Source organism: Osmerus mordax, unplaced genomic scaffold, assembly GCF_038355195.1.
Source record: "Osmerus mordax isolate fOsmMor3 unplaced genomic scaffold, fOsmMor3.pri Scaffold_143, whole genome shotgun sequence".
Lineage (NCBI taxonomy): Eukaryota > Metazoa > Chordata > Actinopteri > Osmeriformes > Osmeridae > Osmerus > Osmerus mordax.
Window position 1 is genome coordinate 1 of NW_027120455.1, and position 21,705 is coordinate 21,705.

Consider the following 21,705-nt stretch of genomic DNA (forward strand, 5'->3'; position numbering starts at 1 on the left):
TGTGTATGGAGAGAGAGGGAGAAACAGACATTAGAGAAGAAGAGAGAGTGAGAGACAGAGAGTGAAAGAGTGAGAGACAGACTGTGCGTGTGTATGGGAGAGAGAGGGGAGAACAGACATTAGAGAAGAAGAGAGAGTGAGAGACAAGAGAGTGAAAGAGTGAGAGACAGACTGTGCGTGTGTATGGAGAGAGAGGGAGAAACAGACATTAGAGAAGAAGAGAGAGTGAGAGACAAGAGAGTGAAAGAGTGAGAGACAGACTGTGCGTGTGTATGGGAGAGAGAGGGAGAAACAGACAGAGGTGTTTCCCCGTTACTATATTGCCCGTCGCCCGTCGTAATACTTACGTATTACAGAGCCCACCAATTCCACCCTGACACCCTGTCTGTCTGCATTTGAGTCCTGATATCCTATCCTGCCACGGCTTCTACTCTCGTGTTTGTTTCCACGGAAATGGTGAACAGGTTCTACCGAGCATTCTCAGTCACATCACGTATGACAAACACAATGAGCAAATTCATCATTGGAGTATGTGTGTGCGCGTGTGTGTGTGTGTGTGTGCGTGCGCACATGCAGGAGGAAGTGGAGGAGCAGGACACAGGTTAGAGCACCAAGGACAGCAGGAGGAGGTGGAGGAGGAGGAGGAAGAAGAGGAGGAAGAGGAGGAGGAGGAGGAAGAAGAGGAGAAGGAGAGGAGCAGGATGCAGGATAGAGCACCAGGAGCCCAGAGGAGGTGGAGGAGGAAGAGGAAGAGGAAGAGGAGAAGGAGGAGAGGAGGAGGAGGAGGAGGAGGAGGAGGAGGAGGAGGAGGAGGAGGAGGAGGAGGAGGAGGAAGAGCAGGATGCAGGTTAGAGCACCAGAAGCCCAGAGGAGGAGGAGGAGGAGGAGGAGGATGCAGGTTAGAGCACCAGAAGCCCAGAGGAGGTGGAGGAGGAGGAGGCCGAGGAGGAGGAGGAGGAGGAGGAGCAAGATGCAGGTTAGAGCACCAGAAGCCTCCAGGGACATGAAAGGGCCTGCTGCCCAGTAACAACTCTGTGGTAAATAATGTATTGACTGCAAACTTCATCTCCAGAGGGAGGTTGGTCTGGGATCGTTAGTGCCGGTTTGTTGACTGGTTTATGTAGTGAAGCTACTCAACGTTCTCCTGGTGTTGTTCTCTCGTCTGATTTACAACGCTTTTACCTCAGGGTATGAATTAATTAAACTGTAGATTGTATATAAGGATAGATGTATGTAATGCACAAGTTATGTGGGTTCAGGTCAATTCGCCTTCGAGGGCACATCAGCCCACCTGTGTGTGTGGGTGTGTGCGTGAGTGTGTGGGTCTGCCTGTGTGTGTGTGTATGTGTGTGTGTTATCAGGACGGATGCATGGGTCAGGTCTACGTGTTAAAGTGTCCATGCAGGAGTCATTGATCCTGTCCGGATGTCAAACATTTTAGCGGCGTTCTCCATCTCCTCGTTATTGCCCCAACCCAGCTGTTAATGCATCAAATATCGTTTGCCCCCATCTCCCACCCCCGCCGTCTCTCATCACCGCACGCAGCAACGCAAGAATACGACTCCCTCGTATCGCGCACCACTCCTGCCCCCCCCACCACCCCCACCCCTCCCTGTTCCCTTCTGCTCCTCATCCCTCCATCCTCTCAGTCTCCATCAATCTTTACGACACCCGGTTGCATCTCCCTAATGTTTCCGGACTTGGTGGTATCCCTGTTCAAAATTCTTAATTAAAGCCGTTCTGTGTGTTTACCGTTGGCCACATGACAAGCTGGATGGGCCTAATAAAACAACATGAGAGATGGGGAGGGAGGGTGGGGAGGTGAGAGGGTGGGGTGGGGTGGGGGGGTCAAGAGCGAGGCCCAGATGCCTCTAGGCCAGCATCAGATATTTACCTCCATCTACACCTCGCTCTATCTCCCTCCATCCTGCCTCCACCATGTCTATTTTCCACTTCACTTCACAGGACAGGAAGGAAGGAAGGAAGGAGGTGGTGGTGCTGGTGGGGTGGGGGGGGGGGGGGGGCAGCGCGCCTGTCATTGTGTGTGTGTCCATCATGCGAGTGACACAGCTTAGTGTGATGTGTGGGGGGGAGAGAGGGGGCACAGAAGGGAGGGGGATTGAGAGAGGACCGGAGGAGGAGAAGAGAGGAGGAGGAGGAGGAGAGAGGAGGGAGAGGGCGTATGGTTTCACTGTAGTTGGTAAAGCTTTTGAAGTCATCTAAGGTTATTAAAGTTCATATCCTGGTTATAACCCTCCTAGTAGCGTGTTTGGCCAGGGACAGGACCAGAGCCTGTGACATGACATAAACGTTTAATGTGGTAAATCCTGGTTTGTGATGAGAAAACCTCAAAAGAAAGGAAATTCACCTGACCACTGCATTAAATGCACAAACGATGTGATTGGGTGAGTTATTAGCTTGGCACCTGTTTAGCCCAGGTCAAAGGTCATTAGTTGTCATATTCTACGCGAGAGGCCTCTGAGGAGACTAGAACTGTATGATGAGATATGACATTGTTTAATTCCCTTCCTACATGGGCCCGGAATATGCACGCTGTACACTATCAATCTCATACTGTGCCCAAGAAGGAAGGAAATATATGGAAACTATATTTGAACTTGTTTACAGATCCTAAGTCACCTTGTACCCTACCCACATTATTCCTTCCACCACCAAGCACTAGGTTGTGATAGACCATTGATCCGGTACTGTTACCAATAAACACCTGTAATCAATCCTTTTACTTTAGTAAGCTTCTGTGTTCTTCCATGGCAACTGATTCTTACCTGGTTGTTTTTCCACACTGAGCTTTGTGGTGTTGGAGGATTCTAGTACAGAAGAACATGATAGCCACCATCATGTACATAACAACAGTCAGTTTCCCTGGCAACCAGTAAAGGTCCTCAAGATCTGATCGGTATAATTAGAACAACTGCCCTGACATTGATAAATAAAAAATTTAGCCGAATGCGTTCATGTAACACCACGCAACGATGTCTAAACAATCTAAAATGTGCGTGTGCATGTGTGCTGTGTGACTGCGCGCGTGATACTGTGTGTCTGTGTGTGTGTGTGTCTGTGTGTGTGTGTGTCTGTGTTTGTGTGTGTGTACATCAGAAAGCCCAGCAGGTTAAGGAGTCTTCCGCTCCAGCACGCTTGCCTCACCTCCGATGTGTGACAAATCCATCCCTGTTCTCGGAGAACCTTTCAGAGTGTGTGTGTGCGTGTGTCTGTGTGTGTCTGTGTGTCCGTCATACAAGCGACACAGCTCCGTGTGATGTTACTCTCTCCCTGGGAGCTGTGTGTGTGTATCTTAGTCTCCTACCGGGAGCTGTGTGTGTACGTGTGTGTCTTCCTCTCTCGAAGGGAGGTGTGTGCGACCGCGAGGTGAGGGACGGAACAAGGAGCATGTGTCATCCGGTGTGTGTGTGTGTGTGTGTGAGAGAGAGAGAAAGACAGCATGTGTGTGAGAGCTGTTGTGTCTGAATCTCCCACTTAGGGTGTGTAATGAGTGGAGAGGACATGCGGAGAGTCTGAGAGTGTTGAGCTCAGTTGAAGAGGCTCTCCAGAGCTCAGGCAGTGTGTTGACACCTCTTAACCCCGGTCCATCATCTCCCTCTCTCACACACACACACACACACACACGCTGGTCCGAGCCACCTCACGCTGGAGGGATGGATGGAGGAATACATGGAGGGGTGGAGGAATGGACGTATTTATATAAAGATGGGAGGGAGGGAGGGAGGGAGGGAGGGAGGGAGGGAGGGAGGGAGGGAGGGAGGGAGGGAGGGAGGGAGGGAGGGGAGGGAGGGAGGGAGGGAGGGAGGGAGGGAGGGGAGGGAGGGAGGGAGGGAGGGAGGGAGGGAGGGAAAGAAGGCGCTGCCTCCGACCTGAACCCGGGAGTCTGAGAACGTAGTGGGGTCAAGGGTCAAAGGTCAGGACCACAAAGTCTTGTTAAAATACCTTTCATCCTCCTGGAGGGTCGTTTGTTATCGAGGTGTTTGGGATTATATGATTCTATCCATCCGCTTCTTCAGAGATCAGAATGGAGGTCAAGATCAGGAGAGGGTGGACGTGGGTTTGAGGAAGACTTATGTGTGTGTTTGTTCGCATGTGTGTGTGTGTGTGTTGAGGTTCTGTTCTGTCGGGAGACCAGTGAATGCCAGTGTGTCTCCGCCAATCAGAACAATCGTACAGCGATAATTATCATATGCATTTTCATATGTTTCCACTCGATATTCTTTCATCGGGAGCGATGGCGGGCCGTCTGAAGAAGCGAGACTTCATCTCTCTCTGGCTTCACACCATCACTCAGCATCAGCGATCTCTCTCTTTTCTCTCTTTCTCTTTTCTTCTTTCTCTTCATCCCTCTCTCCATCTCTCAAATCTTTCTAATTTCATTGATCCCTTCCTGGATAAATAAAGGTAGAAATATATACACACGCATGTATATCTGTTCTTATCTCACTATCTCTCCCCTCACCCCTCAATCCTCCCTTCTTGTTGTTAAAGTCGTCCTTTTCCCCCTCCTTCCCTTCTGCGTGTTCTACCTTTTATCAGTCCGCAGCTGTGAAATTAATAAATTGATATTGACGAGCTATCAGCCGAGGGATAAATTATTTGGGAGCAGTAGGCTGAGGTCATGTGACTGCCAGTGCCCATGACTTGGTCATCATTCCCGACAAAGAGTGTATAAGGGGATGGAGCATCCCTCACCTTCCCCCCTCCTTCTCGTCCGTACTGAGGGTGAGGTGGAGGTGAGGGAGGAGAGGGGGGAGGGAGCAGCGGGGAGGGGGGAAGGTTAGAGAGATCGAGAGAGGAGGGTGAGAAGAAGGAAGAGGAGGAAGAGAGATAGAGGGAGGAGAGTCAAGAGTTCCAATCGTGTGAGTGCTCTCGCTACCCTCCGGCCATTGCTGACCTCTTGACCCTGGCAATGGCCTCCGGGTCAAAGGTCACCGACAAGGGTCAGCGGGGATCACTGCCGGCCTGACCAGAGAACCGTCCCCATGGCAACGTCACTCCCCTGGGTACCCAGAAAGGGATGGTGCACTGGACTTTCGCACACACTCTCACACACACACACACACACTCACACACACAACAGGAAGAGCATCACATCTTTGCTGCTTGGTGAGGTAGCCTTTATTGGGCTCACACGTGCCTACCACACACACACTCTATCACACTCACACTCTCTCTATCTCTCTCTCTCACACACACACACACACACACACACTACACACATAGTCTAGCAGCTTACAGTAAGCAATATAAATACACAACTCTGTCCAGCAACCACACACATGGACAAGGGATAACCACAATCATGGCGTAAGCCATAGCGCTGCTGTCAGTAGAATTGGGGGTGACATGTGTAAGCAATATGATCCTCTGTAAGAAGGGGCGGGGGGGTCTCCGGAGACGCTCGTGTTTCGTACAGGACATTAGTATCTGTTTGGCGCATCTGATGCAGTTAAACTGGTCTCATCGCGGGATTGTATTTGGCTGCCGTGCTGAGATAAACGTGATATTCACGCTGGAGCTTCTAGCTACCGCTGCGTTGAAAACAAACAAACAAACAAAATAACGGTGAGGTCGAGGATTCAGCAGCCCAGCGTGTGGACTTGTTCTAACGGGTGATCAAAACAAGAGAGGCGCGTTTTCAGGCGACGTGCGCCATCTAGTGGGGGGATGGGAGGCCTACGTTTTACGCAGCGAGCGCGAACACCTCTCTTATCGCCTTCTCCCTCCTGGTACTCCCACTCAACGCTGCTCCGACAGAGAGAAAAAAAATCTCTCGGTCTGCCTGGTCTCCCGGGAACACCGGTCGATGCCTCGTCCTACCATATGTCTGAGCCCAGCTGTCAATCAACAGGTCAACGCGACCCCGGGGAGAGAGTTGCTGAGGAGAGAGAGAGAGAGAGAGAGAGAGAGGAGAGAGAGAGAGAGAGAGAGAGAGAGAGAGAGAGAGAGAGAGAGAGAGAGAGAGAGAGAGAGAGAGAGAGAGAGAGAGAGAGAGAGAGAGAGAGAGAGAGAGAGAGAGAGGCGGGGGGTGAAGGAGACTCTGAGAGAGAGAAAAACGGGGAATGAGAGGGATGTGAGGGGAGATCAAACGGCCGACCTAAGGGTTGACAGATGCAGATGAAAAGAGAAGGCAATAAAACATTTCTTCAAAGATGGCTGCGCTGCTCTCTGGCCGGGCGCTATGGTTAACAGTAAGAATAGCTGAATAGCGCCTCGCACTCATGACGATCGATTGGCCATTATGAAGGCTTTGATGCAAGCACACCGCTATTGTTCCGTAGACACGACTGAAGAAGGCAGCTGATTTCCGAACAACTGTCGGCTAATGTCACAAAAAGTGCGTTTTCTTCCTAATCACAGTGCATTTGATTGCAAATCTAAAGGTCGCAGGTTCAATTCTCTGTATGTTGCTTTGGATAAAAACCTTTGCTTTGGGATAAAAAGCTGCTCTGACAAAGATCCGATATTTGTCAGTGTTAAAAGTCTCTTACATGAATGTAGTAATGTAATACTAATTTTGTTTAGTTCAGCAGATATTCTATCCAAAGCTATAGGGGAACCTGGATCCCCTTGATCTGCTGTCGAATGCTCTTACCACTGACACATACCTATCTCACTTTTTTCTTTGACTGCGGATCAAAAGATTGCAGGTTCAAATCCCCCTGTACGGTATATCTCTTTGGGCTACCACTGAAGCACACCTATCTGCTGTCAATGTTTAGTCAACATTGGCCTAGTGGACCACACACTCAATCAAGATGATCTGGTTGGTCTGGGAGAGCAGCTTAGGACACCCACACACCCCTCCACACACACACACACACACACACACCCCTCCACACACACACACACTCCTCCACACACACACACCCCTCCACACACACACACACCCCTCCACACACACACACACACACACACACTCCTCCACACACACACACACACACACCCCTCCACACACACACACACCCCTCCACACACACACACACCCCTCCACACACACAGACACACACCCCTCCACACACACACACACTTCCACACACACACGTGGGAGAACTAGGAGCTTGTCTCAGAGCCGTGGCCAGAATGTTTCTGTCAGCGTCACAGCGGGCGTGATCCTCTTAGATCACTCTCTGGTGCATCAAGGGGCGAGGCCTGTGCTTTAATCCAGACCCCCCACCACCACCACCGCACCCCCCCCACACCCCCACCGCACCCCCACCACCACCACCGCACCCCCACCACCCCCACCGCACCCCCACCACCACCACCGCACCCCCACCACCCCCACCGCACCCGCCGTACATCTTATTAGAATAAGCAGATAAAAAACACTCAAACCTGTATGTGTGTGGTGTGTGTGTGTCAGCGGCTTAAAACTCCTGCACTTAAAACACTCCAAATGTTGTGTGTATGTGCATTTGTTTGTATGTGTGTGTGTGTGTGTATTGGTGTGCGTGCGTGTGCAAGTTGTTCCTCTTTTGATTCTAACATTTTTGGCAGCTGTTACATTTTTTAGGCTGTTTTAAGAAATAGATGAGTGTGTGTGTGTGTGTGTCTGTGTGTGTGTGTGTCTGTGTATGGTGAAGGCAACCTGTTTAAAGCCCTACTTCCAAGCAGCATGCGCTAAGTACATGCAAGAGAATTAAAGCCTTAAAGCTGGCAAAATGAAGAGGATTTGATGCAGAGAGCAATTCATGGGAATTAAACAAATTAGCGCCCCAATTAGTTTACCCATAATGAATAGGGAGATTTGTGGAATAAAACAAATTAATCGGGTGGATTTGTATCCATGCTAAAAAAGAAATAAAAAGATTCAAGTTTAAAATAACCTTGGAGACCTGTTTCACCCCCCCCGAACTAGCAAATCTCTAGTTTCTTTCTGTAATCTAATTGCTTGTCAAATATTTGTTTTATTCAGTTGCTCAATAACTGCTGGAGCTCTGCTCCCAGATCAACTGAGACAAACACACACACCAACATACACACACACACTACTCCATGCACACACACACACATACACATGCACACACACACCCTCAATGGAAATGTCAAGCAGAAAGGAATCATCCAAACTATTGATGGATTGACTGACAAGTCATAATTGACTGACAAGTCATAATTGACTGACAGGTCATAATTGACTGACAGGTCATAATTGTCTGACAGGTCATAATTGACATTTTTTAGGACGGTTCAATCGTTTGTTGTTTAGGTTTTTCACCCTGAGATTACAAAGCTTTGTATGAAGATATTTCCCAACGGTGTCTCACATACATAATTTATATGTTTTATACAAGACGTTTACACATAGATGAAGTTATGATTGAACTTTTTTCCCAATTCCCAAAAACTTGGATAGCTCAAACATTGTTTGTGACATTTGAGTTTTTGTTGTTTTATCATAGTTAAACTGGTCAAGTCTGTGTGGTAATCATTGTGCGGACTCTGGTAACATCCACTCTTCACCTCTCTCCTGACATCCTCCTCTCCTCCCTTCTTCCACATCGCCCCTCCTCTCCTCTACTCCCTCCATCAACCCCTCCTTTCCTCTCCTATCCTTATCTCCCCCTCCTCTCCTCCCTCCCTCGCTGGGCCCCCCATGGTCGTTCCTCCCTGCGGGAGAGGTTGTAGATTACACTGTGTGATAATCTGCCTATTTTCCGAAACTTCTTGGGATTGGTGGGATTATCTGTGTTGTTATCCCTACGTGGGGGAAGGGGAGGGGCACATCTTTCCTAGGGGGGCCTCGCCTTCTTGCTCCAAAACCCTCCGAGGCACACACACACACCCACATGCTAAGGAAGACACACACATGCACACACACCCCACACACACACATAGGCATGCATACACACACATACTGAGGCAGACACAAGCACACAAACACAAACAGACTGTTAAGGGATGTTCTGATGGTGTGTAACATCCTTTAGACTATGAAGAAAATGGTTGGTTGTTTAATTTTTTAATTTTATTAAGTCACAAGTCATGATACATAGTATAGAAATAAATACAATATGATTACAACCTATTTACAGCAGCATCAAGTTTATACAGTGTATCAGTGCATATCTATATCAGAGTGTAACGTTTACTCAAAAACATGAAACCACCCATAACATCTCAACTTTGGTATCAAGCATGTATTCACTTTTCCTAATGCCTTCATTTACCAGACACTTTTGATCATGTCCACCCTGCCCATCGTCTGTCGGGATTTACAAAGTTCTCTCATCCTCTTATCCTTTCCTCCTGTCCTCATCCTTTTCTCCTCTCCTCCTCTCCTCCTCTCATCCTCTCCTCCTCCCATCCTCTTCTCTCTTCTTTCGTTAATTTCCACCTCTTCTCCTCTCATTCACCTCTTTATTTACCTCAGCCAAACTGGATGGGGGCCTGGAGGATGGGGGCCTGGAGGATGGGGGCCTGGAGGATGGGGGGCCTGGAGGATGGGGGCCTGGAGGATGGGGGCCTGGAGGATGGGGGCCTGGAGGGTGGGGACCTGGAGGATGGGGGCCTGGAGGATGGGGGCCTGGAGGGTGGGGGCCTGGAGGATGGGGGCCTGGAGGATGGGGGCCTGGAGGGTGGGGGCGAAGAGCCCGGGGGGCCTCCTCTTCTGCAGCCCAGCCCAGCACCAGTACACCCAAGGGGGAAGGCAGGACAGGGGGAGGAGGGGGGCTGGAGGAGGGCAGCACCAGCAGGGCCCCCCAGCGCCCCGGAGCCGGGGGAGGGGGGAGCAGTAGGGTCCGGGGGTGCCTAAGGGGGCATAGGGGGGCTGGGCCCCCATCCTGCGGATCCTCCTTCGCGCTCGGCGGCGGTGGTAGTCCCCGTTGGAGAAGTCACGGTAGTTGGAGGGGTGGACGGCCCAGAAGTGCCCCTTCCCGTTGTCGCTGCGGCCGGCCTTCATGAAGCACTCGTTCAGGGAGAGGTTGTGGCGGACGCTGTTCCTCCAGTTCTTGTCCTGGAGGAGGGGAACAGATCCTTTATTTCCTGCTGTACTTTTTTACATGCACTGTTTGCATGTCGCTTTGGATAAACGAGTCAGCTCGTTGAGCAAAATGTCAAATGTAAATGCGAATTGAGAGGAGACCAACCTTGCTCTTGAAGTAGGGATAATGGTCCATGATCCACTGGTAGATATCACACAGTAGAAGCTTCTTCTCCAAGGATGACAGGATCGCCATGGAGATGAGAGCAATGTAGGAATGGACGGGTTTGTCCTCCTCCAGGCTCCCTTTGTTGTTCTGATTCTCTTCCTCGGGCACCTCCACTTCCTGGTTCTCCTGGTCTGAACTCTCAAGCTCCTCCCCCTGGCATCTGGGGCTCCTCCATTCTCGGTCTGAGGAGTCCCGTGGACTTAGCACCTCCTCCTTCTTCTCCTCCTCCCCCTCCTCCTTCTCCTCTACCTTCTCCACCTCCTTCTCTTCCACCTCCTCCTCTATCTTTACCTTCTCCTCCATCTCCTCTTTCTCCTCCTCTATCTCCTCCTCCCATACCTCCTCCATCTGCTCCTTCTTGTCAATAGGGCTCTCAGAGTAATCTCTGGTCCCCTGCTTGTCCCCCTTGTTGTAGAGCAGGTAGTCAATGGTGAATCTCAACCCCAGTCTCTCCCTGCTCCTGCTGCAGGAGCTGCCCTCCTCCATGGTCTCCCCTGGAGCTGAAGCCTACAGACCTCCTCTTCCTCTGGGACAGATACTGATCGGTTGACCCCCTTCTTCTCCGGACAGGCGGAGATCCCTTCAGAAAGGGGCAGAGTCCGATGCCCTCGTGAGACAAGATAAGAGGCTATCGTTGGTTTCTTCACAGCAAGTCTTGGTTTGAGTCTTACACCGTGAAAGACTGCAGGTCTTGTAAGAGCTCTGCACACTCTCACTGCACAGCTCTACTCTCTGGTCACTCCGGTGTCTCTCTGGTCTCTCTTTGGCTTCGCTCTGGTCTCCCTCTGGTACCTGCCTCTCCTCAGCTCCCTCCTTCAGACCTTTGACTCGAGCAGTGCTCCGGAGAAGCGGAGGATGTCCCTATTTAAGCAGCCCTCCCAGAGAGGCCTGCGGAGGGGGGAGAGGACAAGGCCAGCCAGGGGGTCCCATCCACTGAGATTATTTTGTATTACCTTAAGCAAATCTGTGTAATTACGGGAGATTAAACAGTCAGATTTAGTAGAGCATGGTGTGCCGAGGGTCGAGGATGGTGGTGCCGTCTCCGAGGGCCGCTGGGTGTGGTGATCCTCTTTGGGGGCCGGGGGCAGGGGGGCCGGGGGTAAGGGGGTTCTGGGGGATGCTCTGGGGCCTACAGCTTTCTCACATACATGCTTCTAAACTGGCATAATGAACGAATCAACATGTCCGTGGAAGCATCCAACTGCAAGCCCTGAATTCCTGGTCCTCGCGATTGCGCAGGGCTGGGGCTGGCTGACTGGTTCTGCCTGACTGGTGCTGCCTGGATCTGACTGGCTGGTGCTGGCTGGCTGGCTGGTACTGACTGGCTGGTACACAACTCAGGGAGTGACCTTGACTAAGAGCTCAAATATTTCGGTTTAGTAGATAATAGACAATGGTGGTACAAGTAAAACAAGAGTTATTTTCTTTTTGAGTGTTATCACACAGTTCCCAAACAATGGGACTGTCTGTTCTGTAGCATTCTATTCTATTCTACTTTACTCTACTCTGTCCTGCTATGATGTGTTCTACTATGTTATTTTGTATTCTATGCTATTCATTCTAACCTGTCTAATTTTCTAACTTCTCAGAACGCCTTCAACCTTATGTTTCCTGTAGTGTCTTTTACAGGTTTGGAAAAGACGACAAACAAATATGCATTAATGATGTATAATGTCCTAAGTAGTTCCATGTTCATGAATGCTGGTGGACTGTGAGAGGACACACACTGTCTGGTATATTCAAGTACTGTCAGGAAGGAGAATGGAGTTTACCAACCGTGGACTACAGCGCCCCCATGTGACCAAACACCAGAACTTCTAAAGTTGTCATCTGCTGGGATCAGAGTCAGAACGCAGTCCGGTCAGCACTTCTTTTTTTTTTTTAGGCCCTGTTGTCCGCTATTGTCACTTAGAGACACATGCAGGTCTGGTATGACGGTAACAGCCTGGGGTTCCAGTTCCGACGTGTCCAGCATGCATCTCCTTAATTAGTTGACATGTTAGACTTAATCGTCCCGGGTTAGATTATATTAGCCTACATGTTATTAATTTAGCAGACGCTTTATCCAACAATGCATACAGAAAGTACAGCGGAATATCAAGAATGAGTAGTGCATTGTTCTACTGTAGGCTATCTCTGTGATAAGAAACAAGGAACAGTCTGTATTTACAAGGTACATCGCAAAGTAATCACATCTCAGTGATCTCTATAGTAACCTACCACATAGTGCCTCAAACTAATTATGAAACACAAACCCAATAAGTTTTTCAGGATTCGAATGTGGAGACCATCATTGACTGGGGCCTGCATTTGTTTGTGGTTACGTTTTGGTATATGTATGTCTAGTAGTCTAATATTGGAATTATGGAATAGGATAGGATCGACTGGAGAAATTATGTTATCATATTACTGTGTAATTAGCGGGTCAACTGATTTTATGCATCAATGCCTATCCTTCATAACAAATGAATAACTTTTAAAAACCAGAAATGGATCTTTGCTAGACGAATGTGGATCTCCTTTGCCCAACGAGCAACCGATTTGATCCGATGTGTTCTTGTTTTCCAATCCATCAGTGCATTACATTGTGACATTGACAACCTAATGTCAATCTCCTCTACAACGGCCGGTTCCGGCTCATTGTGTTTGTGATTACGGTGTATAATTTGGCTACCTGTGGTTCTTTTTATTTCTTGTTAAAAATAGACAAAGCATTTATTCGATAAGCAATGGCTGTATGTAAATCGCGAAGTGGAATATTTCGCTCGGACGGGAATTGAATGTGCCATGTGTCCATGTCTTAGGATCACAGCGGGCTTTTCTCGGCTGCACAATTTGAACCGTTTTCACTGTGTACTTCCGACTAAGCGCAACACTATTAAACTAAGTGTATGTAAATGTTCAAATACTTTAACACTTTTTGCTTATTCCTGACACCGAGGCCTACCGTAGGGGGTACGCCTGTCTCTTAGTATTTTTTTAAAGTTGGACTGTCACTTTAAAAAACCTTTTTCACGCCTACTTAGAGCTTTCTCCCCCAGGCTCATGTCCAGGCCGCGTTCTGATTGGCGGCTGAGAACCGTCGACTAGCGACTCCGCTGCCTCTCATTGGTGAAGTACTTGCCTTCGGCTCTGGCTCTCGCGGGGCTGCTGTACGAAGATGGCGGCCGAACTGGTGGAAGCGATGGCAAGTACAGCTCCGCTCGCTCGGGTGGTTGGGAGAGGAATGCTTTGGGAAGGGAACGGTGTCGGTTGGTCAGGGGAAACATGGAGGGCTTTGTTTCAGTACTGTAAACAATGGTTTAGTGTCGATATTGTTACAAATGCGCTGTAGGGAGACGGGTCGGCTCGGGCTGTAAGTGCGCGTCTCTAGCATGCTGGCTATAAGCATAAGAGACGCAGAAAAATGAATGATGAGACTACGAAAACATTCATCAGTAGGGAGTTGGCGTGAAGCACTATCAATCCACGCTTTATTTGAACAATACAAGCGATTCTGACTGCTCGCCCCAATCGTCAACCTTGCAAATAGACGTATTTACACTAGTGAGGCATGACAACAAAAGCTACCCCCTTGTCAAAGTGAAAGACAGCCTCGCGCTTTTCCGCCGTTCCGGATAGATACATGTACGGCTCGGATCTCTTCAGTTCAGTTTAAGCCATTAATTACTTCAAATAGGTGGATTGTATGGTGTGTCAAATTTTTTTAGCTAAACATTTGAGTTTGGCGCTGTAAAATGTGGCATTCATGCGCCTCCACTAGAGTCTCTAGATTCGGTTAGCAGTGGAAACCGAGCCGGTTTTAATGTGTGCCTCTGGAGCACAGGGTTGTTGGATTCTAGAACAGCCAAAAGCCAGAAAAGCCAGCGTGGACAGTAGAACCGCCATGTACTGGTGTCTGACAGAATAGCATGATTGAAGTCTGACAGTAAGCCATATCTAGCATCGTTTTCTGTACGGACACGGTGTTTATTTGATGTTTTGAACGCAGCTCAGAAGAAACCAGCTCTGGATTCTCGAACCAATATCAACCCAGCTGTCCCTTCCTCTTTTCAGTAACGCATTCTCTCTTTTTCTGTCTTATTCTGCCTCCCACACCTCTCCCCCCCTTCCCATCTCTCCTCTCTTTTCACCCCCTCATCTCTCCTTTCACCCCCTCTCCCCAACGGTCTCTCCCCCCTCTCTTCCTCCTCCCTATCCTCTCCTCCTGTAGAACATGGTGAAGAGTTTCCGGGTGTCAGACCTCCAGACCCTGCTGGCTTCCATGGGGCGCAGCAAAAGTGGCCTGAAGCAGGACCTGGTGGGCCGGGCCCTGCGTCTGGTCCAGACCGAGTACAGCCCCGAGCTCCTCAAGAACATCCGTCAGCTGTATGAGTCACGCTTCCCAAAGGCGTCCGGTTGGCTGGCGGCCCGCCGCCCGGAGGGAGGGGTCCCGGTGGCGTACTCGTCGTTAAGCTCCTCCCCCACCGCCAGCTCTCAGGGCGCTGACTACCTCAATGGTGGCCTGGCAAAGGCCTCCCCCACGCCTGTGCCCGAGGTCAAGCTGGTGTCTCTGCCCTTCTACCAGACCATGGAGACCCTGCTGCGCCCCACAGAGCTGGGTAGGGACCTCCATACACACACACACACAGTCACTGTCTCACAGGCTAGCTATAGTATAGTCAGGTTTCCAGAATGCTTGTGTGGCTGTTTCTAATGCTCTTGTTGCTATGTGAGTTTCCAAGACATTTATTTTGTCGATTTTACGCAGTGACTAAGTATTTACCATACCTCTCCTTATGTGGCATATATTGTGTGTATATGTGTGTATATTGTGTGTATATATTCTGGTCATCTGACATGTGGTCGTCTGGTCATGTGACTCTCCTCTGCTCTGCTTCTCTCCCGTTCTCTCCAGTTGCCCAGAACAACGAGAAGCTGCAGGACAGCCAGTGTGTCTTTGAGCTGACGCAGAGCCAGGTGGAGCAGGTCCGCACCTCCAGGTGAGCAGGGGGAGGGGCTTCCTTTAGAACACGCCGTTCCGATGAACCACAGAAGAAGACCACTCCACTGCTTTGAATGGGCCCCATGCTCAAGGTCGTGTACAGTTGTAGGAGACAGTTTGGATGACTGGTGTGTGTGTGTGTGTGTGGATGATGACAGGTGGAGGAGACTTTCGTACAGGTAGTAAACAGGGTGTAACTATGAAGGAAACCGGTAGTTAAACAGGCTGTAGCATGATAGAAACGGGTAGTTAAACAGGCTGTAGCATGATAGAAACAGGTAGTTAAACAGGCTGTAGCATGATATAAAGAGGTAGTTAAATAGGCTGTAGCATGATAGAAACAGGTAGTTAAATAGGCTGCAGCATGATAGAAACGGGTAGTTAAACAGGCTGCAGCATGATAGAAACGGGTATTTAAACAGGCTGAAGCATGACGGAAACAGGTAGTTAAACATGTTGTAGGAAGAAAGTTAACAGGATGTTCAGGGACTACTCTCAAACTACTTCTTTCTCTCTCCTGCCCAGCGAGCTTCGTCCTGGAATCAAATCAATCCAGGTTGTACTGAGGTGAGTCACCTGAAGTTCTCACACACACACACACACACCATCATACCCACACTTCAGATCACGCACAGCATGACACTCGCACACTCTTTCTCGGCACTGCATGCCGCACACACAGGACCCAAAGGTGTTTTTCAAAATTGCAGCAGAACACGGCATCTAAAATAGGAGTGAGCTGCCAGTGCCCGTTTCCCAGGCTACACTGAATGACAGACACCTCAGCCAGCCAGTCACAGGCCGGAGGGCCATTTGGGTGACGTCTAATAGGCTTAGAGGTGACGGGTTCTTCCGGCGTGCACCAATGATAACCCTGATTCCTGTCTGCTCCAGAATCTGTTACACAGACTCCAACGGTCTGCAGGAAGATCAGTATCCTCCAAACATCGCCGTCAAGGTGAACCAGTCCTACTGTCATGTACCGGTACGTATGTCTAACCAGTCCTACTGTCATGTACCGGTACGTATGTCTAACCAGTCCTACTGTCATGTACCGGTACGTATGTCTAACCAGTCCTACTGTCATGTACCAGTACGTATGTCTGGAGGGAGGGGAGGGGGAGAGAAAGGTGGGGGAGCATGAGGAGAACATTTATCTGTAGGATACTTGAGGGGTACCTGATTTGGAACCTGGGGCGCACGTTGATGACATCACACCCACCCGTCTGGAGGTTAGGGATACTGGTATCAGTGCTCTTCATCCTAACCCGATGGATCATCTTTTTCTCTGCATTTTCCCCCTCTCCAGGGTTACTACCCGTCTAACAAGCCCGGCGTGGAGCCTCGTCGGCCCTGCCGCCCCGTCAACGTCACGCCCTGGCTCCACCTCTCCACCGCCACCAACAGAATCACCGTCACGTGGGGCAACTTCGGCAAGGTGAGGCCTTTCACCAAGTGTGCTTTTACCCGCAGTGTCCACGTTAATGCTGCTGGCGGGCTGGCTTGTTTGCTGGCTGGCTGACTGACTGGCTGACTGTGCCGGTTGGTCGACTGGCTGGCTGCATTTGCTGCATTTGCTTCGCTGTTGACTGGCTGCTACTTGACTACTGCAGGGCTAAATGACTGTCTCTCGTCCTCCCCTCCCAGAGGTACTCGGTAGCGGTGTACCTGGTCAGAGTGTTCACCTCAGCAGAGCTCTTCAGCCAGCTCAAACTGTGCTCCGTGGAGACAGCCCAGCGCTGCCGCGAACGCAGTGAGTACTCTCTCTTCCCACCTCTCTCTCCTCTCTCTCCCATTCTCTCTCCTCTCCCTCTCTCCTCTCTCTTCCCACCTCTCTCTCCTCTCTCTCCCATTCTCTCTCCTCTCCCTCTCTCCTCTCTCTCCCCTTTTCTCTCCTCTCCTCTCTCTCCCCTTCTCTCTCCTCTCCCTCTCTCCTCTCTCTCCTCTCCCTCTCTCCTCTCTCTCCCCTTTTCTCTCCTCTCCCTCTCTCGCCCTCCTCTCCTGAGTTTCTCCTCTCTTCCCGTGTTAGGAGGTCAAGTGTCATGGTGGTTCACCTTCCTGTGTGTGTTGCTCGTGCGTGTGTGTGTGTCTACAGTTCAGGACAAGCTCCGCTTCGACCCAGAGAGTGAGATCGCCACCACAGGCCTCAGAGTGTCCCTAATCTGCCCGGTAACTAAACTGTCCAGCTGTCCGTCCAGTCCTCTCAGGGTCATGTGACGTGTGACACCCGGTCTGCAGCTGACTGTTGAAACCCAGGTAACTGACCCCATCCCCTCCTCCCTCCCAGCTGGTGAAGATGCGCCTGGGCGTGCCCTGCAGGGTGCTGACCTGCGCCCACCTGCAGTGCTTCGACGCCGTCTTCTTCCTGCAGATGAACGAGAAGAAGCCCACGTGGACCTGTCCCGTGTGCGACAAGCCCGCCCCCTTCGAACTGCTCACCATCGACGGGTAGGACACACGCGCGCACACACAATCCTCACGAATGTCTCCTCACACATGCGTACACCCACGCGCAGGCATGTGCGTGCCAGGGCCTGTCTGTCTTTCTCCAGCAATGCCAGACCCCTCCCCCCCCCCCCACACACACACACACACACACACACATATACACACACACACACACACACACACGCACGTCATTCTCAAGGAATTCTAATCAGAGCACCTTCAGCCTGCATCTCCCAGGATGTACAGTCAGTAGAATGTTCTGGAGTCTGTTAGAACATGCAGAGGAGATCAGTGTTGGTGCTTGTGGTCCCTTGTCTGTTCCTCTGCCTCAGCCGGCTTCGTCGGACACAATCTTATCTTCATGTTACTGTGGTGTTACAGCGTGTAAATGAATTCAGTAGTGTGTCCTTGAAGGACAAATATGTCAGCTTGTCTCACTGTGTGTATTTGTGTGTGTGTGTGACAGTCTTCTGTCCGAGATCCTGAAAGAGACTCCCGAGGACATAGAGGAGATCGAGTACTTGACTGACGGCTCGTGGCGACCAATCAGAGACGAGAAGGAGAGGGACCGGGACAGAGAGAGCAGCAACACACCAGATTACCCCGTGGTGGACATCTGTACGTCTGGGGGGGTGGGAGGATGGGGGGGGGTGGAATGAAGGATTTCTCTATGATTGTGACCGTTCGATCTCCTCTTTACCTTTCTTCTCCCCCTCCTCCTCCTCTGTCCCCTCTCTCCACCTCCTCCTCCCCCCAGGTGTTCCAGAGGCCAATGGCCACTCCCCTGCCCACAGCAGCACCAGTCAGACGGGGAAGTCCGGGGGGGCGGGGTCCACGGGGGCGGGGTCAGGGGCCGGGGGAGGAGCCGTGGTGGATCTGACGCTGGATTCGTCGTCTGAGGAGGAAGGGGGCGGTGCCGACAGCGAGGACACGGAGGACAGCGCCGACAGCCCCCAGCCCAAACGAGGTCGCTATGACTACGACAAGGATCTGGTCACGGCCTACTGATTGGCTGGCTGGATGGACACGGACTGATGGCGCAAGAGGGAGAGGGAGGGGAAAGGAGGGGCGAGGGGGGGGGGGGGTTATGATAGACCCGAGGAGAGGAATCAATTTGTCCCCCCTGCCCCCCTCCCCCCACACACACACACACACACCTCTCCGAGAGGGACATACTGCACGCCCAGATTGACATACACACACACACTTATGGCCCACCCTCGCCCCCTTCAACACTATACGCATCTTAAAGACTATTGAGCAGATCACCCTCCTCCTCCTCCACCCTGAGACCTCCAGGCCCCAGACCACTTCCTGTCCAGGCCCCAGACCACTTCCTGTCCTCGTCTCCCTCCTTTCTTGACGCCTGTCGGGATTTGCAAGCGATGGCCGAGTGTGTGGGGGAGGCCACCTCCTTCATTCAGTCATGAGGTCAACAGGTCAGGCACCCACAACAACCAGGAAGGAACATGAAGAATTCTTTTTCTTTTTTTTTTTTGCTGACTTTTATGGGACTTGATGCAAATACCCCCGTCCCCCCTCCACCCCCTTCTCCTGTGGTCCTGGTGTGTTTCTGATTGAAGATGAAGCATTTTAAGCAGGGCATCTGGGGGGGCGGGGGGGGGGGGGGGGTTGTTTGTTTTATTCCCCAGCTCAACCCCATCTTCATTAGTCAAATGACAACCTACCTCAGCCAATCGCAGCAGACCTGACCACAGTGTAGCTGACACCCGGGTGGAGAGAAGGGGGTCACGGGAAAAGTAGTTTTTATTTAGCTAAGTCAACACTGGAGAGACTAGATGATGATGATGATGTTATAATGATCTTTCTTGTGCTATCACTTCACGCCATCTCCTTAGGCTGTGTGTGTGTGTGTGTGCCACATTACACCCTGGCACTCGACAGATGACCTTGGTCAGAAAGACAGGCAGGCAGACATTGTGAAGTGATTTTCATTTATTTTCATCTGCTCCCGTAGTCCTCGTTTGCCCTAAGACTCAGAACTGGGCGGGGGGGGTGCAGGTACTGGTTCCGTGGCCGGTACCACACAGATCTCTAGTCGGCGGTGCTGGCCTGATCCTCGTCACTAACCCATCTCTTAAGCCCCGCCCTTCCCGATACCCCCATCTGAGGAGAAAGACTAGTTGCTTGTCCTCCCCTTTTAAACCTCCTTCCATCCTCCTTTTTAGTTTGCTGTGAGTGTTTTGGCCCCAGCTCTCGTCTCTGACGACAGAGGAATGATTGGAATATGGATTCAAGGAAACAACCGGTTCCAATGTTGCGGATGGTTCCAGAAGCCAGGCTTGTTGGGAGAGACCCCCCTCCAATCTGGAGCGCAGTCAGAGCTGAGATGGGCAGGTTTGGCTGCCGTTTTATTTTGAAGTTTTTAGGTTGTGGAGGCTGGATCCTGCGTCGCCGTTTGGCTTGTTGAGCTGGTCTACACAGGAAGCACGAAACAGGAAGTGGTGTTTTGTAGTATTATGTTGTTTATGGGGTGTTGATGCTGTGTTGTAGTTCTCTCTAGAGGACTACAGGAAGGGGGGGGGGGGGTCACGGCGTGAGATGACTGACTGGATCTCGCTCTCGTATTTATTAACAACTTCTCTTCCTTTTGCTTTATTCATTCGTTGCGAGCGTCGCTGTTGTCGTTTTCCTGGTTGACGGTTAGTTTGGTTTTGAGTGTTCGAATTCTGAGATGTGAGAAGCTGCAGATGGCCACTTTCTGTCTCGTTAAGACCGCCGAATCAGATCTGCTGTCTCGTTAAGACCGACGAATCAGATCTGCCGGGCTCCTCTCCGACTACTTCCTTCCGTAAACTCGAATCCCCCCAGAACTGTACCTCAACAGATGGTTGACGATTTTTCTTTTCAAGGCGAGAACGGGAGCTTTTGAGCTCTGAAGGTTTCGGGGTGTCGTCAGGGTAATTGGGTCTTTGGTGTTTCTCTTGAAATCTCGAGTTTGCAGACGGACGTGCAGATGGGTCGAGTAGCGCAGCAGAACGTCCTGAACCAATAAGAATGTCTTTCAAAGCCTCAGGAGGCTGGTCGCTCGGGTACTCTGTAAACCCAAGTGACATATCTACCTGCCTCTGATAGAATTGCCACCTTCCTATTTCTAGCCAAACACACACTTGAACCAGATTCTCCTCTTCGTTTCCAAGTATGTACTTTCACACAGCATTACTGTTCCCCCCCCCCCCCCATGCACCCAACCTGAATTTTCCCAATTTTAAGAAAGTTAATGTTGAGCTGGTTCCTGTGGATCTGAGCCAGATGGATTGAGTTCAGGGGTCTGAAGTTGAAAGGTCAAAGTTGAGGACCGTATGTAGTGAGGTTGTGGTAGTGTGACATCCCTTCTTGTAATAATGCTTAAGGTAGAATGGACAGAGGCTTGCAATCCAAGATGTAAATGTTTTTTTTTGTTGTTTTTTTTTTGGTTTGTGTCTTTTTTATATGTTCATATTAAAAGACAATAAAATTTAAAATAATATTTTATTAAGCTTTGAATTGCTTCCAAGTTTCCTCGAGGCGGAGGTGCACGGTAGAGGTCCGGGGGGGGGGGGGGGGGGGGGGGGGGGCCTGGTGGCATTGAAGCTGCATTATGTCTCTGTGGGACTGAAGGGATGGGGAGGGAAGGGGGTCGAGGGGAGGGATGTAGAGTCCTGTACTACAGATTGGGGTCAATGGGACATGGTTGTCTCTTGTCTCTACTTGGAGAAGCCCTTCATTGAACGAGCCGCGTCAAAGACTGTAGATAAGACTGGCTCCCATGTCTTATGTTATGAAAAAACTGTACAATTCTAAATGATCGTATTCTAACACCTGTTATTGACGTGTGGAATTAATTAAACACATTTTTAAAAACGCATGTTTCGTGTGCCATCTTTATTAAACAGAACGAAGTTTTAGAGATCATGTTCAAATTATGTTTGTTTAATGGAAAGTTTTCACACCTGCACAGGTAATTCTCTTAATGTACCACATGAGGGCGCAGTCCATGTATTGTTCCGTCTGACAGAATACCGCGATAGGTAACTTGATGGTTGTATTATTTAATTATCAAACAAACTCTCGCGAGTGTTTGAAGTCGTGGCT

At 50.4% G+C, this 21,705-nt stretch overlaps 2 protein-coding genes across 2 annotated transcripts; one reads left to right on the forward strand and one right to left on the reverse strand.

Annotated features, from left to right (window-relative positions):
* Positions 1-9,395: 9,395 nt before the first annotated feature.
* Positions 9,396-10,664, reverse strand: LOC136939167 (forkhead box protein E3-like; the record flags this gene model as incomplete). The annotated part of the gene is made up of 2 exons (XM_067232009.1): positions 10,116-10,664; positions 9,396-9,982 (listed from the first exon to the last, which is right to left on the reverse strand). Coding segments are annotated over exons 1-2 (1,136 nt in total), but the record flags the coding sequence as incomplete, so codon positions are not given.
* A 3,730-nt stretch (positions 10,665-14,394) lies between these two features.
* On the forward strand, positions 14,395-21,157 carry LOC136939169 (E3 SUMO-protein ligase PIAS4-A). The gene is made up of 10 exons (XM_067232012.1): positions 14,395-14,779; positions 15,076-15,160; positions 15,688-15,729; positions 16,057-16,147; positions 16,472-16,600; positions 16,810-16,915; positions 17,258-17,331; positions 17,450-17,610; positions 18,077-18,228; positions 18,368-21,157. The coding sequence occupies exons 1-10, from the start codon at positions 14,395-14,397 to the stop codon at positions 18,616-18,618; spliced, it is 1,476 nt and encodes a 491-aa protein (XP_067088113.1). The 3' UTR covers positions 18,619-21,157.
* Positions 21,158-21,705: the final 548 nt, after the last annotated feature.